The following is a 17,200-nucleotide window of genomic DNA, read 5'->3' on the forward strand; positions in this document are numbered from 1 at the left end:
TTGACATCTGACTCATTGCAGATTGTTGTCATTATATTTTGTAAAACTGTTGCTGTCAACATATTAAAAGTTTTACTTGTTTTTGTTTTGTCATGCATGTTGTGATGATTTGGCCTCTTCCAGCTCTGTTAACTGTCTCATGTTGCTTTGAACACTTACTTATCAAAGGGTTGATTGCCAGGCCTCTTTTATAGCAGACAAATGCAGCTAATTGGCAATCAACCTAATAGGACCCATCTTGGTGGCAACATTTGTCATTGCGAGTTGAAGAGTCAAAGTAATTTCCCCATGAGGGGTTTGTGTGTGTGTGTGTGTGTGTGTGTGTGTGTGTGATAGTTCTGAACAACAACCAGAACACTTTTATGCGTTCACAGCTACAATAAAAGAGCAATATTGCACACCCAGAGACCCAGAGACTCACAGCCAGTTACTGGGCCTCTGCCAGTGACTGTGGCCTGATGAAAATCCACCTCAGGACTCTGAACAAACATCTTTGAAGGGTTGCAACAGTCAGAGTGGCTGCAAAAGGGATATAATAATAGACACTGAGGCATAGCTGAGGTTGAATACAGGCAGCGGCAGAACAAGAGCAGCTTCTTCAGCACCATGGACAGCACCACTGGTCCATGAAGACGGGTGAAAACAAGCCTCACAGTCTGTGAGAGACCCCTGTTTGACAGCAGTCACAGGACCTGTCAGTCTTTGCTTTTGCCTCCAGGCAGATGGAGACTGAGGCTGTGATGACAGATCCACCTTTTTTTTTCTGTAGTCCAGACCATTGTGGATCATTTGACTTAGTTATGTTTTGTCTATTAAGGTCCACAGCTCTCAGCTAGGGAGGTGGAAGGGGTCAGGACCTATAAGGACTGTCTTTATTTCCTGAAGAGGCTGAGGTCCTTCAACGTCTGTAAGAAACTACTGCTTTTTACAGTCTGTGAGGAGGGCTGGCTCTGTGGTGGCCACGGAGCTGGACTCCCAGGTGATAAACTGCCCTGGATAAACTGCTGTCCATCTTGGACAACTCCCACATTCGCCAGGCAGAGGAGTTTGTTCAGCGGCAGACTGCTGTCCCAGCCCTGCTCCTCAGACAGACTTAGATTTCTCCCCCAGGCCATACGGCTGTACGACTCTTCCCAACAATGGTGGGGGGGGGGGGAACTGACTGAAACTGACTGACTGGTTAACAAATGCTCAGCTGCTGAACCCTGGGCACAACAGGTATTTGCAATCTATAATGTCACCTTACAATTCAACAGTGTGGTTGCGTGGTGTGACTGAAAGGCAGTGCAAATGTAGAGGGTTCATCCCTAAATCAGAGCTTAGACTCTCATTCAGCAAACTGTCGTTAAGAGCTTAAGATTGCCTGAATGTTACAAGTGAAAATCCAAGAACAATTCTCCCACTCCTTAAACCGCTGAAGCAACATGCCAAGATAACTGCATACAACAGATTTTCTCCTCTGCCACTCCAGACAGTATAACCTGAGGACACTACCAACTTTTTCATATATCCCTCTGGATGGATTAAAACTAGTAATGTCAAGAGGTTATGCTGAAAGACTGACTTCTGAAAGGCTTTCCACCTCAAACACAGTGCATTTTTAAGAAGAGTTGTTGTTCTACTAAAAATATTCATTAAATTTAAAACAGTTGGCACAACTCTTCTCCAGTACACCATGCTTTATTCTACAAATGTTTCTGGATATCTTGCCTTCATCAGGATGAATAAAGCATGGAGTAATTTGAGCTAAATGCTAACTTAAGCATGGTAGCATGCTGCTATCCATTGGGTATAATGTTAACCATGTTCACAGCCTTAGTGTAGTGCGTTAGCATGCTAACATTGCTAATTAACACCAAAGTCAAGGTACAGATGATTGGAATATCATTACTTCTACAGATCGTTGTCTTCCAGCTGCTCCTGTAAGGGGTCAACACAGCGGATCACCGTCCACATATTGATTAGGCAGAGGTTTTAAGCTGGATGCCCTTCCTGACGCAAACTTAACCTGCTCCACCACTTCTGCAGGTATGGGGTCATTAGACTAGATGAAAAATTACCAAACTTATTACAATTCATCCAAACCGGGACATGGATGTTTGAATAAAATTTTAAGGCAATCCATCCAAATGTTATTGAGATATTTCACTAAAAACAACAAATTTGCAGCTGCTCAAGGGGAATTCATGAAATAGCTCTTCAAAACCCAACATGTTTACAACGAACAGCTTGGCTGATACTTTGCAGTTTTCACTTCAAATGAATGGTTTGGAAAGTAGGGACTTATTTACAGCCAGTCTGATAGTCCGACTATTTGTGTTGTTCGGTCTAACAGACTCTGTTTTGATTCCCGTTACCATAGCAGCGCCACACTGATTCATCCATTACGAGCAAAAAAGAAAAAGATTCTGTGGTAACTGCATATCACAAAAGTGACCTAAAAAAAACATTTCCCTATTAAATGGTGCACAGGTTGGAAACAGCTCCTGGAATATTTTAAGTGGAGTGTGTGACCTTCATTACTCTAAAGCTCAGTCCGACTCAGCTCAGGTGAATTACAGTGACCACCTGCTGAGTGGGTGAGTAGGTGTTGATGGGAGTCCACTCTTCTTTTCACTCCTCATTAGTGATACTGTTACATGTTGTTCTTTTGCCCTTATAACAAATGATACTTTACTATAGTGTTATATTTATATTATCCTTATTATATATATTTATAGACCCGCCAAAACAAAACATAATGGAGTCGAATCGACCGAAACCTCTTTCTCGCCTCTACCTGCTGCTGCTCTCCAGCCCGCTGAGCTTGTGTTTGTCTCTGCTCTGTTTAAAAAGTAAAATACATCCTGGACTTCGACCTCTCTTCTGCAACTCGATAAGTGCAGCTGCTGCGTCTGGGTCAGCTGCTGAACCAGCCGCCACTGAACTGGACATTAATCTTCATTTTATCCAGTGCTGTTCCCTGTGAATCACATTTGCCTTGTACACAACGCACTCCGACCCTTTAAATAATTTATGTTCCCATCCTCTCCTCACTGATAACTACGCCTGAGGGTGGGGGGTGTGATACAGGAGGAAGAAGAATTTTCTTGTCTAATGTGAGAGACTAAAGGAACACATTCAACGAAGGAGAACATACATTAGGAGGCCGAGGAATAAATCCGTCTACTCTGGGTGTCGTTTGCACAGAACATGACACAAGCAGATCCGCTCCTTTATCTTGTGTTACGGAGTGAAGCATCGAGGATAATTGACACCAGACCAGAGCTGAACTTTCCGGCGGATGTTAAAGTAAACTCGACAGCGTATTTTGAATCTGCCTCAAGCAGTGTGGTCTTTCAGAGCTCACCACAAACATCTTGTCTCTCATCTGCCTCATGATTAAATTGCCTTAAAGTATCAGTCCCATTTAATTACTGTCATTATCATCAATGAGAAATTACCAGAGCCCAAAATGGCAGGGTTAATTAGGCTTACAGGGACGGAGAGATTATTTATTTATCTGTGGTCGCCTGCGCAGGGAAGATATGAATTGGGAGGTAACTTCACGTAGAGTTTGCTCAGCTTACTTATCCTGCTTTGTCAGCGTCTCCTTGTTTTGTTTTTTTCTTCTTCTCTGACTTGCTTTACTCTCCTGCTGTCACTTTGCTTCCCGCCACTGCTGCTTCTCTCATCTGTCTCTCACTTCCTGACTCTTCCTTTGTTTTTAAATCTCGCTCACTCTCAATATCACACACACACACACACACACACACACACACAAATCTGCATGTACCATTCAGTCTTACCATGGACGGTTTACCACTGGCTTTTCAAAAACATACTTAGAAATGTTTACTCTGTTCGCCTCCTCATCCTAACAGATGCTCACAGATCTCTGTGACCTGACAGTGGAAAACGGGTTTTTCTTGGTTCACACATCAAAAAGGAACCGAAGCACCCCTTGTCTTCTGTTTGTCGGATCTCACCTCTAGATTTCACTGATTAGTTTCCTCCATTTTGGATTAAAATGTCCAAATCAGTAGAAATCGGCTGTTCTGGAGATTTGTCTGAAATGAAAGCGCGCCTGCTCTTGGATCTTGATGACACATGATGGAGAACTGCTGCTCAAAGCAAGTGGATTTTTACTTCTAAGAGGTGAGCAATTTTCTCTCTAACACAATATTCCAGGAGCTGATTTCACAGTTATACACACTTACAAATCACAGAGGCTGGAAAAAACTACTACATCTAAATATGACTGCTGCAGGATGAAGCAACCTTATGGCACAGACACAGCTGTTAAAAGCAAACATGCACGAGTGTTAGACGGATAAACGAGATGGAAAAACAGATAGAAAAAAAAAATGTGAAAAATAACTTACTTCTTAGGAGGCACCTGTCCCACGTTGACCCGCACGCAGATGACTTTGCGAGTCTGCATTCCCATGGAGCAGGGGCCCTGACCGTTGCTGCTGGAGGAGTTGAGGGACGAAGAAGAGGGGTCTTCGGTACAGGGGCCCCATGGTCCGGTCTGCCAGTGGTAAACCGTGCAGGCGTGTTCGTTACAGTTCCGCACCTCCTGAAGGGCGCTGCTGTTGGGGCACAGAGCGCCGCCTGAGAACCAAAACATAGTGGGGGTCAAGATTGTTCTCACGTACGGGATAGAAACTAAAAACCAAACACTTTCTTTTACTTATACAATGACAGTTAAGTCGCTCGTCATGACAGACCCACAGAGAATTACCAACTCAGCACATTTAGCTCATTATTTTGGTTTATGGTCCAAAACTTTGCTGGTCTGGTTCACACTCACTGCTCTCATCAACCTTGTTTCATGTAGCTGCTTTCAGCATAAAAAGGCTCTAATAAACCTTCTTCACATTACCTTCCCAAACAGCAGGTGGCAAAGTTAGCAGCTAGGTGATGAACATAATTTAACATTTAGCTGCTAAAGATCCCTGACGAGCCGAGCTAACAGGAGGTTGAAAGCTAGTTAACTGTTTACTAAACAACTGACATGATATATAATAATACAAAATCTGATCTATAGATGTATGTGTAGGTATCTGATTCTGTTATGTGGGTTTCGTTTCTTTTCTTCCTCTCTCTTTTGTCTTTGTTTTCTTGCTATGGATCCCCCATGAGTGATGTGCTTAATACAGATTGAATGAATGTTAATATGTCAATGTTACTGTTTACTACAATTAATACTGCTTTACTGCCACCGTTTCAGGAGGACTGCGCTGTCGCCACGTCACCAGCCAACTCAGCAGCACAAGCTGACTAATTTATTTTATTTCACCAATTCACTTCAGCACAGGATCAAAACAACAGGGTGATTTACAGAAACTAGAAATATAAATAGCTTCATCAGCTGTGGCCATGTTGGATTGACAATTAGTGTAACCAAGCCGTTTTTTCACATTGATAATCGTACCTCAGAAATATCATAACTCAAGACCAGAGTTATGATACGTCTCGGGTTATATGCTTCTCAGACTCGGGGCTTAAGCACATTTTCCCTCCAGTAAGAAGCTCTATTAAATCCAGCACAACCTGTCTGACAATTGCTGTTAGCCTATTTTCTCCCTGAAACTCCTGGATCTGTGAAACTCACCGAGTATAACCTACACTCCCACACATAAAAGCACCTTTATAGTAAGAGTTTCCTGTTGTTTAAGAGACGCTTTCAGCAGCTTTTCACCTGCATATGTAACTTGACAGCGCGGAACAAAATGATAATAGCTGTTTGCCAAAGCACACCTGGATTTTATTTACATAAGTGGGAGCTAACCATAAACTTTTTCCAACCTTATGTTCAATGGCAGCCAAATAAAAAGATGTAGCCAGATTTTAATGTTGTGAAACGTTCTCAATTTTCACAAGGAATTAAACCTTAAAGAATATATTCTTATGCACAATGCGATGCAATAAACAACTTTGAAAATGAACAATAAAGGAGCTGGTATGAAGTTTCAGGAGAGATGTGAGAGTTTGTTTCCCTGAGGCTACACACTGAGGCTCAGGTTGATTGATTTGTATGCGGCTGCTGCTCAATCTTACGTGCTGAACTGTGATAAAGAGTCGAGACGTCACCGTGCTCTTTTCACCGCGCCGTCTTCTTTATTTATTTGATCATCATCATTATAACTGACTGACGCTCAGTGTATTTAGTATATTTCGTATTCACGTATTCATTGTTGGCGTCATCAGTCCTCTTTGCCTCTTCCTCAGTGTCTTTAGCGTTAAAGGTTGGTATTTGTTTTGAAGGGCATATTGGAAACGATTGTTCCCAGAAACCGTCAACTCAAGATAATCTGGGAAACTTTGGAGGTGTGAGTTGGACGGGTGTGATTTCAATATTCTGCAGGTGCTGCCAAGAAATCAATTTAAGCCCCTGAAAAGCACCAGTCTGAATACAGATAACTTTCCCCTTTGTCTATCTGAAATGACTTTTTATCTTAAGTCGCTGACTCCAAATACAGCCTGCATTTGCATTATCAGTGCATAAATCTATTGTGTTGTTTTCTATCAAAATAATCTGTTAAGTTGTTTTCATCAACAAATGTTAATGCCACTAATTCTGTTTAACAGACCAGCTTCAGTTAATTTAACATTGTGTGCAACTGAGTTGGACGTTCTTATTATAGATATTGGTAAAACATAAACGCAGGTGTGTTCGCACACTGGATGACTAGCTCCTCTCATGCAGGCCTTTTGGTTTTCTGGAGACTATTCATACTCCTTTTTTGCTGAATCCAGCTGCAAGTCATAGGTCAGACTCTCAGTGCATTACTTCTGTGAGTACAACCTCTATTGTTTTTCTCATTCCCCTTTACAACCCCCCCCCCCCTCGTTTACGTCTGTCTCCCTCTCATTTGTCTTCTGAGGCGGCAGTCAGTCAGTCAGACAGTTGTTGGGTCGATGGACTCAGAGAGCCCTCTCCGGTTAAAAGTAATTGCCGACACTTAGGGCTTTCAGCAAAGATTGAGAGGCATTGCAGGACTGCGAGTCCTTCGCACCTGTATTTCGCTGCTGTAGTTGACAGAGAGCCAGCTCTGTAATGAGTGGCGGTGTGCACACAGTTGGGCCTGAATCACAGACTACCCAACGGTTACTGAGAATGACTTCTTTTCTGCTGACGGCATCGTGCCAGCTTAGCTGAGTAACAGCAGGGGCGATGCTCGTCCCAACACAAGCATTACATGGTGCCTCAAATGACCATGAGCGGCTGCCTAACGATGACCTTGAAAAGGCTGTATGAAAAGCTGATGCAGCCTTAGACAGAAACATGATGGAGCAATAAACAAAACCAGCAAAGAGACAGTAGTAAGAAACAGAGTCATTGAGTTGGTTTTTACTTTCAAAACTCCATGTGTGATTATTTAAACGTATTCACATTTGCAGAACAGATTTACAATTTACTGGAGCTGGAGCAAACGCCACTTAGGACGCATCTTGAATATGATTCAAATGATGAATGTCAAATAGTAAGAGGCACTTGGGCTTCATAAAGTCCCATCATAATCACCATGCAGTTCAATATAAGCAGCTATGCTAAACAGGTCATTAATTAGGCTTATTAATGAATTAATTAGCTAGGCACACGACTCTGTGCCAGCATATTGTTGGTTGCATATTAATATGAACCCTGTATCTTAAAACTTCGGGTTCCTGTAGTTTAAACAGTTTTATTTCTTCATTAATATGCAAAACAGCAGCTGCAGAATCTGCCAAGAAGCTCAAAATCTAATCAGATAATCTAGTTCGCAGGGGGAACCTGTTGTGGAGTGACAAAGCTTCTTTTCAGGTATTGTTACTGAGTACGTGTGTTCATAAAAATGTGACTGAATAGACATAGGAACATACTTGAATATAGTTTTTTCTTTTCTATTTCTCCTCCGTTCTAAAGCTACTTCAAGTACAACTATTATATTTCTGGTCTAAAGTCACAGATTTACCAAAAAGTTCTGGAAACTTCGGCACCCGTGAAAGACCTTTGATAAATACAGATGTTAGATATGTTAATGTGACAGGTGAGATATGCAGTACATACACTAATACTACTGCAGAACAACAGAAAACTGCTAAGACAATCAAGCTATTTCACACATGGCCAACACGCCTTGACTAGACTGGATGAATAACTACTAAATCAATTATAAGTTACCCTAAAGCTGTTATGATAATGTACATAGTTTTTAGATCGCACAACAAGCTAACGATTTTCATTTTGCCACATGTAGACACATAGCTAGAGGTTTAAAACAGCTACCAGCAAACTTTAATTACGAATGTTACCCTCCATCACTGTGATCCAGGCTACAACCATCGCAGTGACTGAGAGGAAAACACACACCCAGATAAGACACAGGAAAACATTTGGTGACATGACAAAAAGAAAGACGCACAGACGCACAGACACACACACACACACACACACACAGATTCAAACCAGAGAGAACAAGCATATGCAAAGAAATGATCTTAGAAACAGATAAAAAGTGAGTGTCAGGCGAGGAGACAGACCAACAGAAATAATCACCAGGACAGATAAGCAGACTGTTTGAGATAAGGACAAATGCACATGCAGACAAGTGTGAAATCCAGACATTCAGTGAGTGACAGCAGAGGACAACTTGAAAGGCCATGACTAAGCCAATATCCAGGCCTCATCTGCATACATTTCCATACGTGATGGCGCGGAAGGCTGTCGGCAGGTGGAGACTCACCTTCCCCGGCGTTGTAAGCCAGAATGGAGCGGGTCCTCATCTGCTTCCCCTCGATGGTCTTACTGGAGCAGGTCTGAGAGCACGTGGACCAAGGGGTCCAGTCGCTGAGCACACAGTCTCTTGAGCAAGGCACCTCACACTGCACGGGCTCCGGAGGCGGGGAGGACGAGCAGAGGTTTCTGTCCACCACCCCTCCTGAGGAAACGAAGAATATACGACAGGGTCAAAGACGGTGACAGAGGGGTGATTAACTTTTGTTACAAGGTGGCAACGGGGAAAACATGACGGCTTGACAATGTGTTAATGTGCTCACAATAATAAGGATATATTAGGGTAATAGTCTCAGTAATAATGGGGGTAGAATCTTGGGGAACTGGGGTAAAACCACACACACACACACACACACACACACACACACACACACACACACACACACACAGTTTTTTAAAATTTTAGATGCATTCAGATATGTAATTTATTCAGAATTTCCACTTTAATTCACTGCGTCCAACTGTATTAACTTATTATAATTATAGTATTTTTATATTTGTGAGCCAGATGCAACGCAACTTTGTTCTATGTCATTGTTAAACCACCACAATTACAAGACATTTCCAGGAAATAGAAATTGGTAATTACCTATAAATTGAATTTTGATTGTATTACATGAACAGAAAAGAAGAAATATTTGCCAAATGAGGAAGTGTCCTGATATCACCCCATTAATACTGTGAAAACGTTCACAGCATAGAACCTTTATATCAAGGATGAATATTACCATGATATCCTCATTAGTATTACTACATCGTTGCCTCTTTATCACCCTGCTTGCATTAACAAGCAGCAATGTAAAATGCTGAAATTTGAGGCGTCACCTTTTCCTCATTATGATGATGGTCTATTTACCCAAATTAAATCCTAGGGTGTGTGACAGTGTGCAACGCTGTGTCCTTAATATATCTGTGAAAATATCAAATCACCAAAGAATAAATTTAAAACCACAAACTCTGAAGAGGGAGGTCATTAAATGTGCTGCTAGTTTAATGAGAGAAAAAAATGAGCCCTATGTGAAACAGGTTGATTTTATCGGTGTCAATAAAAATACCCTCCGTTATATTTTTGAGTGCAGGTTAATTTTTTTCCTGATTATGTGATAAAAGTTTACTCGCTAATTTTGGATACATTGGGTAGTTACTTGGGCGATGAGAATAAATTTGAAGGCTCAAAGATTCATTGCAAGAATCAAATTATCTCCCTCAAACTAAACTTCAGTAAAAACACGGCGGGAGCAGCGGAGAAAATGAACAGCTGTGCGTCTTAATTGATAGCACAATGTCAAGCACACAGCCCATTTCAAATTGCGGAGACGTGCTTGTTTTCTTAAGACGTCTGTTCTCCCCAACACAACTTGGGGAGGGATATTCTCCAAACTGGCACAGGCATCGACTTGGCATTCTTCGCTCACCTCATGTGTCTGGTTTACAAACTAGGAGGAAATCTGCAGACAAGAGGTGAAGATTTGAAACACACAATAAATGCATGATGCACGCTGTTTCATAAACAGCAGGTAGACGGGATTCTGTGCAGAGGAGGCTGGATTTATTCTACCAGTGATTCATCTTGAGTGTGTACTTGTTTTCTACTTGATCATTTCTATTTTATGCTGCTTTATACGTCTACGCCACTAAATTACACAGGAAAATAATGTACGTTTCACTTGTTTACATTTATTTGACAAAGATTACTGTCACAGATTATTTTTTTTTGGTAGCAAATCTTTTTTTTTCTTCTTTCCTCTCCTATTAATCATCTCATGACTACTCAGATTAACCTTTGACCCTGAGGAGGGGCTTGACCCCAGGTTGGCTGGATTACGACCTAACTGTATAAAGAACAGTTATAAGTAGTTCAACTTTGACCTGCTACAACAGTGAAATATTGCGAGTACTTTTACATTTGATACTTTAAGTATATTTTGCACATAATACTTTTGTAATTGTAATTTTGTAATTGTGAATAAAGGACAATTACAAAACTGGACTCAGCCTGCGTGACGTCACCCACGGGTGTCTGAGGTGTGGTTTTGAAGCTCTGAGTGAGCTGCTCCACTGTTGCCATCTTGGCATTGCATGACTCCGCCTAACTCCCAGCTAATCCAAACATGGGCAAAGACGTGGGGCATGTGTGGAGCCAAGGATTTGGTGTATGCTCGTTTGTGGCAAGCATATGCTCATCCACCTGTCACTCAAAGCGGCCTCAATTATACATGACTTTGAACCTCAATAAAATGTAATCAGGTGAGTTATATAAAAATGTACCTGTCCGTACAGGTGTCATGAAGGAGGAAATTAGCTATAAAGACTAAAACTGTTTTTGTACCAGGCTGTAGAAATGTTTATTTCTGCTGTAAAGTTGGACATTTTAACATGGGAGTCTATGTAGATTGACTTGTTTTTGGAGCCAGACTCTAGTGGCCATTTGTGGAAGTGCAGTTTTTGTCACTTCCGTGTTGGCTTCATTTTTCAGCCCCAGAGGATGATCTTTGACTATTATCTGTAATTCAGTATTTTTACATTGTTGTATTGGTGCTTTTACTTAAAATGGGTAAAGGATCCAGGTAATTTTTCCTCCACTCTCAGTCTTTTGACCTTCTCCTCTTTTGACATTGTTTTGCACAGAGCAGTTCTAGACCAGACCAGGTTTTCAAACATAAGGAGGATCTGTGGCATCTCATTTAAAGATTCATGGGGGATACAAATACAAATTGATGAATTACGAAGATGTTCTGTGCTGCTTCAGGTAATCAAAACTTGTTATGTTGATGAGAGCAGAGGAATGGTAACTAAAACTGGATGAAACCTTATTTGCAAATAATGTTTAATCACAAACTAAATCGACGAATCTGTAAAGCAACAGCAAAGACATTTCTGGGCTGATCCAATTTTCCTGGATTTACCTAAGCTGTACTTTACCACAGAAATAATTTAAAATGTTTCACTCGTGTTTCTCATATTGATGTTGGCAGCTGATTATGAGCCTTTTTTATGGATTATCTGTAGAATATTCATACTGATGCACTTTTGACTCTGGCCTATCTTCATACTGAAGTGGCATTGAACATGCAAAGAGCAAATCCACATGGGAATCCCACATTTTTTACACTACTGTTCATGTTTTATTAATGGCCCTGCATGAACCAGCTATATGTGAATGATATTAACCCACATATTCAGTCCTTGTTGCCTTGTGTGCTGCCATGAACCAAGCAGAGAATATTCTTATTTTGTAAGCGATGCACACACTCAGGAAAAATGTAAATCTTTCAATGGCTGAATCGAAATTTCAAGCAGTGGAGAATCGCTTGAGCTTCAAAAGTCAGACCGGGCCTGACTTTGCATTAAGATGTCACTTTGACAGATATGCAGTGAACCAATCATGACTGAACTCAGAAGGCATGGAAATAAGAAGTGACAAGGAACCCTTCGCAGTTTTTAGGCTCCCACACAGAAAACATGAATGAACAGAACACCCACCACAAGAAGAACACCTCCGCGCTCAGTGTGCAGAGAAGAAACAGCTCTCTGCCTAAGTGGGCAGGCAGTCAGCACGGGGAATATCAATAGCCAGTTTCAATAACATTTGTATCGACCTTCGCCTGTTGTCTGGGGCCTGGCTGTGTGGCCTTTTCTTTTATGACTGGGACATACTCGGAGAAAATATACTGCCGACATTGCAGTGAAAAATCTCTGAGGCGAAAAAAAGGAGAGCTGAAAATCCAAACAGAACAAATCAATTTTCATCAGATGAGGGATTGAACGTGGGAGGGATCAATCAGCCGAAGTCAGGGGGAGAAAGAACAGTGCAGAGTTTGTGTTACTCCTGCAGCACGGGGGGGGGGGGGGGGGGGGGTTATCCATTGGACCAACCTCAGCGAGTACCTGCAGCTGATGCATGAACCGTGATTTGTGGTCGACGTTAGAAGGACAAATCAAGTTCTCTAGTGGCGAAAACAGGAACGCAGTCATTGCACCAGATCATAAAATGAAGATTTACCGAGTGTATTAGGAAGTGAATGAGATTCCTAGTGCTGCAGCTCTGTCTAACTTTACATGCTGGATGAATAAACATGTAATGTAATCCAAAGCTCACCAGGAAAGACAAACTGAAATAAAATCAATAATGTGTCGTGCCTTATTTTGTCTAACATCTGTGCTTAACCTGAAAGCAATAAGAAAGACTGGAAAGCATCTCTGCACCACCGGCCCTCATATTAAAGATTTACAGTACTAAAGAGTAGCAGTAAAAAGGAGCCGCAAAGGGCACGAGATACCCCAAGACCCACGGAGGATTGATTTGATTTAGTGTGAGTAAGGTTTAATTGTGCGTGCAGAGAGAGGAAGACTGTAATGAGACAGACAGCGTGAGAGAGGTGGCAACTCTGAATCGAGCAAGCGTTAAAGTAGGAGAGGTTTAACAGGGAGGGGAGAGGGGAGGAGGGGAGGGGAGGGGAGGGGAGGGAGGGAGGGAGAGAGGAAATGGAGTCAGGAGAGAACTCCTCGCAAAGTTGATGAATGGCAAAGCAGAAGTCCAGCCATGGAAGTCTCCTCACGTACAGAGCTGTACAGCCGGAGCTGGAGGGGTCAGCAGAGAGGTGACTTTGAAAATATAGGATATTTCACACAAGGTCAGACCTGCACTTCCGTGCAAACGGAGGTGGACCAAAAGCATAACACACTCTTTAGATGAGTAAATGGAGAGTCGGAGTTTGCTCGATAAGGTCAATCAACACATACAGCCTCTACGGAAAGAAAATGCTCACAAACAAACCACTCAGGCATCATCGACAGCAAATTCAGCTTCAGTAAAATCTCATCATCTACGTGGACAGTGAGACTGAATTCTCCCATCTCACCGTTGCTGTTGACACACTGGACCTGTGCGAGCTGACTGCCGGGCCCACACGGCTTCTCGTCTTCAGGAACACACTGATCCAGGCCGACCAGCTGCCAGTCGTAACAACTGGGCTCGTCACACGGCACCGCCTCCACCAGGTGCGGACAGTTTCCAGGCCCTCCCGTTGGCTCGTTGGTGATTTGCCGCTTCCTCAGTTTAAAACCTGCAGCATGGCAAAGAGTGCAAAGACAGTGCTTAGCTGCCGTGATTGAGAATTACACCAAATCTATTACCAGTATATTTACAGAACACTCTCCCTCATATGTGCGATAGCCAGTGATGAGTACACATGTGGTACCTCACACTTCCTCTCCACTACACTTTAAATCTTTTTACTCCACTATATTTTATTTGACATCTTTAGCAACTAAGTTACTTCTAAGATTAAGATTTTGAAATTCAGATTTTGTTGAATTTTACGTAAGAAAATATGATAAACTCATAATTCATCGCTACAACCATTTTGACTTGTGACAAAATTACCAAAAAAACAAAAAATAAAACTGTGTCTAGTTGGGGCCCATTGTCACAGATGTCTACATGTACATAGCGGTTACACCAACGAGATATTTTCCCCATTAAACGTCTCACAGGGTTTAATTTAAATAACTGTCCAAATAGGTCAAATCCAGTATTTCATAACAAAATCTAAAATACAGGAGAATCCAAAAAAATGATATAATTTTCTATAGTTGAAATTAGTTTTTTGTTCTTTCATCATCTCACAATCCTTCAGATTTATCTTGTGACCCTTTGGAGGGGGCAGACCCTTAGGTTGGGCATCACTGTACTAAATGTATATAAAGTAGTTGAATCAACCAGCTACATCAGTAAAGGCTAATACTGACATATAATAATAGTTCAGTCACAGAGCACTTACTTACTTACTTTTGAATCTTGAAGTACAACGTGCTGATAATACTCTTGTACTGTTACTTAAGTAGGATTTGGATCCAGGACTTTTTATACTGTGGTACTGATACTTTTACTGAGGTAAATGATCTAAGTATTCCTTCCACCACTGATGATAGATGGTCATGATTAGCTTGGTTGGGTTTGATGGCTGACTTGCTCAGACAACTCATTAATACTAATGGGAATATGAGAAAAAATTGGGGCGAGCTCGAGGCGACCAGGAATCTCACTCCGCCCATATTGTTCCGGTGAGTTTTTACAGTTACAATACACATGTGACCAATGAACCAAGTCATGCAGAAGTCAGCCTACGACATGTTTTTGAAGCTTCAGTGAACACTACGTCGATCATCTAATGGCTTTTTCAAATATATCACATTAGATTTATGTGTAATTTTGCAAAAACATTTTATTTTTCCCAAACTATGAATGCATTGATTGAACAACTGCCAGATGTTGTTATAACAGATGCACATTTTATGTTGAAAATGTAATTCTAACATGGCCGCACCACCACCCACACAAATTTATCCTATGTATTTTTAACAAGATGACCTGCTATGACTACAGACGTTCAATCATTAACTATTCATGACCATATATGGTGAAGTTATAGCTAGTATAAAAATAATAATGTCATGTAATAAAAACTATAATGAAGATGCTTTCAGACTCAATAATAATGTTTATCCGGTACTGGATACTGATTATATTGCTCTCTTAAAAAAAGAAAAACATAAAGTGTTGGATGGAGCATGAACAGCATTTACTACACTATAAAATCAAATTCATTTTGTTTACCACACGGGAAGTTACTGAAATAAGATATGCATAATAATCTACTTTGTTATTTCCTCGTTAAATTAAATACTTTGGTATAATTGCTGGAAAATAGAAAAAGGAACAAAGTAAGAGGTCACTGCTTTTTCAACACAAAATAAAACTCAGTGTTAGAGGGATGAAGGAATGGACTAATTACTTGATAAAGTAAAATAAGAAAGTGAATATGAGCGGGGGGGGGGGTTTATTTGAAAAAATGACAAACATTACAACTAGCCTGAGACAGTGGCAGTTACTGTCTTAAAGGTCCCATAGTTTCCCAGTGTTGATCTCCATAAGAAGATAAATTAGTGGTTTTAAGTATGAAAAACCATCTCAATGTAGTTTTACATTTCTACAGCTCTAGTAACAACAGGTCAGTGAGCCAATCAGAAGAGAGGAGGCTCTGAGCCTCTCTTCTGATTGGCTGACTGTTTTCTGAGTGACTGAATAAAAATATAGCAGATTTCAGGTAAAAACACTCAGAGAAACCAAATCCTGCAAGGTTTGGATGGTGGGTCCTGGTGGGCGGGGCTTGGTGACTGCTTTGTTGTGACATCACAAAGTTCCAGAAGTCCTGACGTGTCGTTTTAAGGCTCAGTTTCTGAATACAGGCTGTGTGCATTTCTCTGTGGACTGAGGCTTTGATACTTTCACAGTATTAATATAGAAGCTAGAGCTGATCTATAATCACACTACACATGGACATCTACTTTTATACTATATGGGACCTTTAAAACAATGTCACACAATAACTCAGAAAAATAATAATCACGTTTAAAATGTGGCATAATGACACCTTCAAACCATGATGATTTATTTGCATGTATGTCTTTGTACCTTTCTTTCCAGCCTGATCATTGCAGTTTTCAAAGGTGCAGGGCCCCCAGGCACCCCAAGGCGACACCTCACAGTCGATGGGACAGGGGATGTGGCACAGCTGAGACCTGTTTGGGATCGGCCCCTCGCACAGCCTGTTCTCCACCGGGCGGGAGGCTGCGCAGACGGAGAAAAGGAAAACAGAAAATGAGCAGCAGATAAAATGAACCTGCTTTACTTTGATCCTATCCCGGTTCGTCTTTATGTGGGGTATTTTTACCAGCATCACAACCAGCAGGAACAAGGGACACAGAATGCTTATTTACTTTTGTTCCTGGTATTAAAATCCCTATAGAGAGCAGATGAGAACCACGGTGGAAAAAAAACAAAAAACAAAACAAAGCATGTCTGTGAAGTAGACACTATTATCCCTTTGTTTTGTTTATCGCCTCCCTGTTAGCATGTCAGAATGATAAATTAGCAGTGATTATCTTGTGCAGCGCCTTGCTAGCAACATAAAACATCGTGGAGTCCTGCCCACCGACTCTCGCCGGAGACAGGAGAGAGGATTCAACAATACAACACTGAAGGTGTGAGAGAAACGGTGACGACATCTTGGCTGGAGATTATTCCATGAGGTGTGATTCGGCATCTGCTTTCCCTCTCCATGCCACGCTGGACTTAAAAAGCTCTTTCCATAATGCAACTGGTAAGTGCGTGTCTGTCTGACCTCCCACTGAGGAACTTTGTCGAAAATAAAATGGAGAGATGCTATCGCCATGCAAAGGCACAGCTCTGTGACAACTGTGCAGATCACATTTCTCTGCTGAGCCGTGGCATGATAAATACATTTGATGTGTGGAGTTTCTGAAGATACTGACTTGATGCATTTATGCATGCACATTTTGTATGTATGTTGGTGTCAGTGTCATTTCAAAGTAGACCTACTGTATCTTCCAGCTGTGCGTGCAGGATTTTTT

General features: G+C 41.5%; 1 protein-coding gene across 1 annotated transcript in view; it reads right to left on the reverse strand.

Moving 5' to 3' along the window:
• The window catches only part of LOC130172316 (thrombospondin type-1 domain-containing protein 7A-like), a 184,156-nt gene that overhangs the window by 101,285 nt on the left and 65,671 nt on the right, over positions 1-17,200 (reverse strand). The window contains exons 5-8 of the mRNA XM_056380948.1: positions 16,242-16,397; positions 13,627-13,830; positions 8,715-8,909; positions 4,365-4,596 (exon numbers count right to left, since the gene is read on the reverse strand). Of these exons, the coding sequence (XP_056236923.1) occupies positions 4,365-4,596; positions 8,715-8,909; positions 13,627-13,830; positions 16,242-16,397 (787 nt within the window). The remainder of the gene's footprint in view (positions 1-4,364; positions 4,597-8,714; positions 8,910-13,626; positions 13,831-16,241; positions 16,398-17,200) is intronic.

The sequence above is a fragment of the Seriola aureovittata genome, chromosome 7 (assembly GCF_021018895.1).
Source record: "Seriola aureovittata isolate HTS-2021-v1 ecotype China chromosome 7, ASM2101889v1, whole genome shotgun sequence".
In the NCBI taxonomy this organism is placed as follows: domain Eukaryota; kingdom Metazoa; phylum Chordata; class Actinopteri; order Carangiformes; family Carangidae; genus Seriola; species Seriola aureovittata.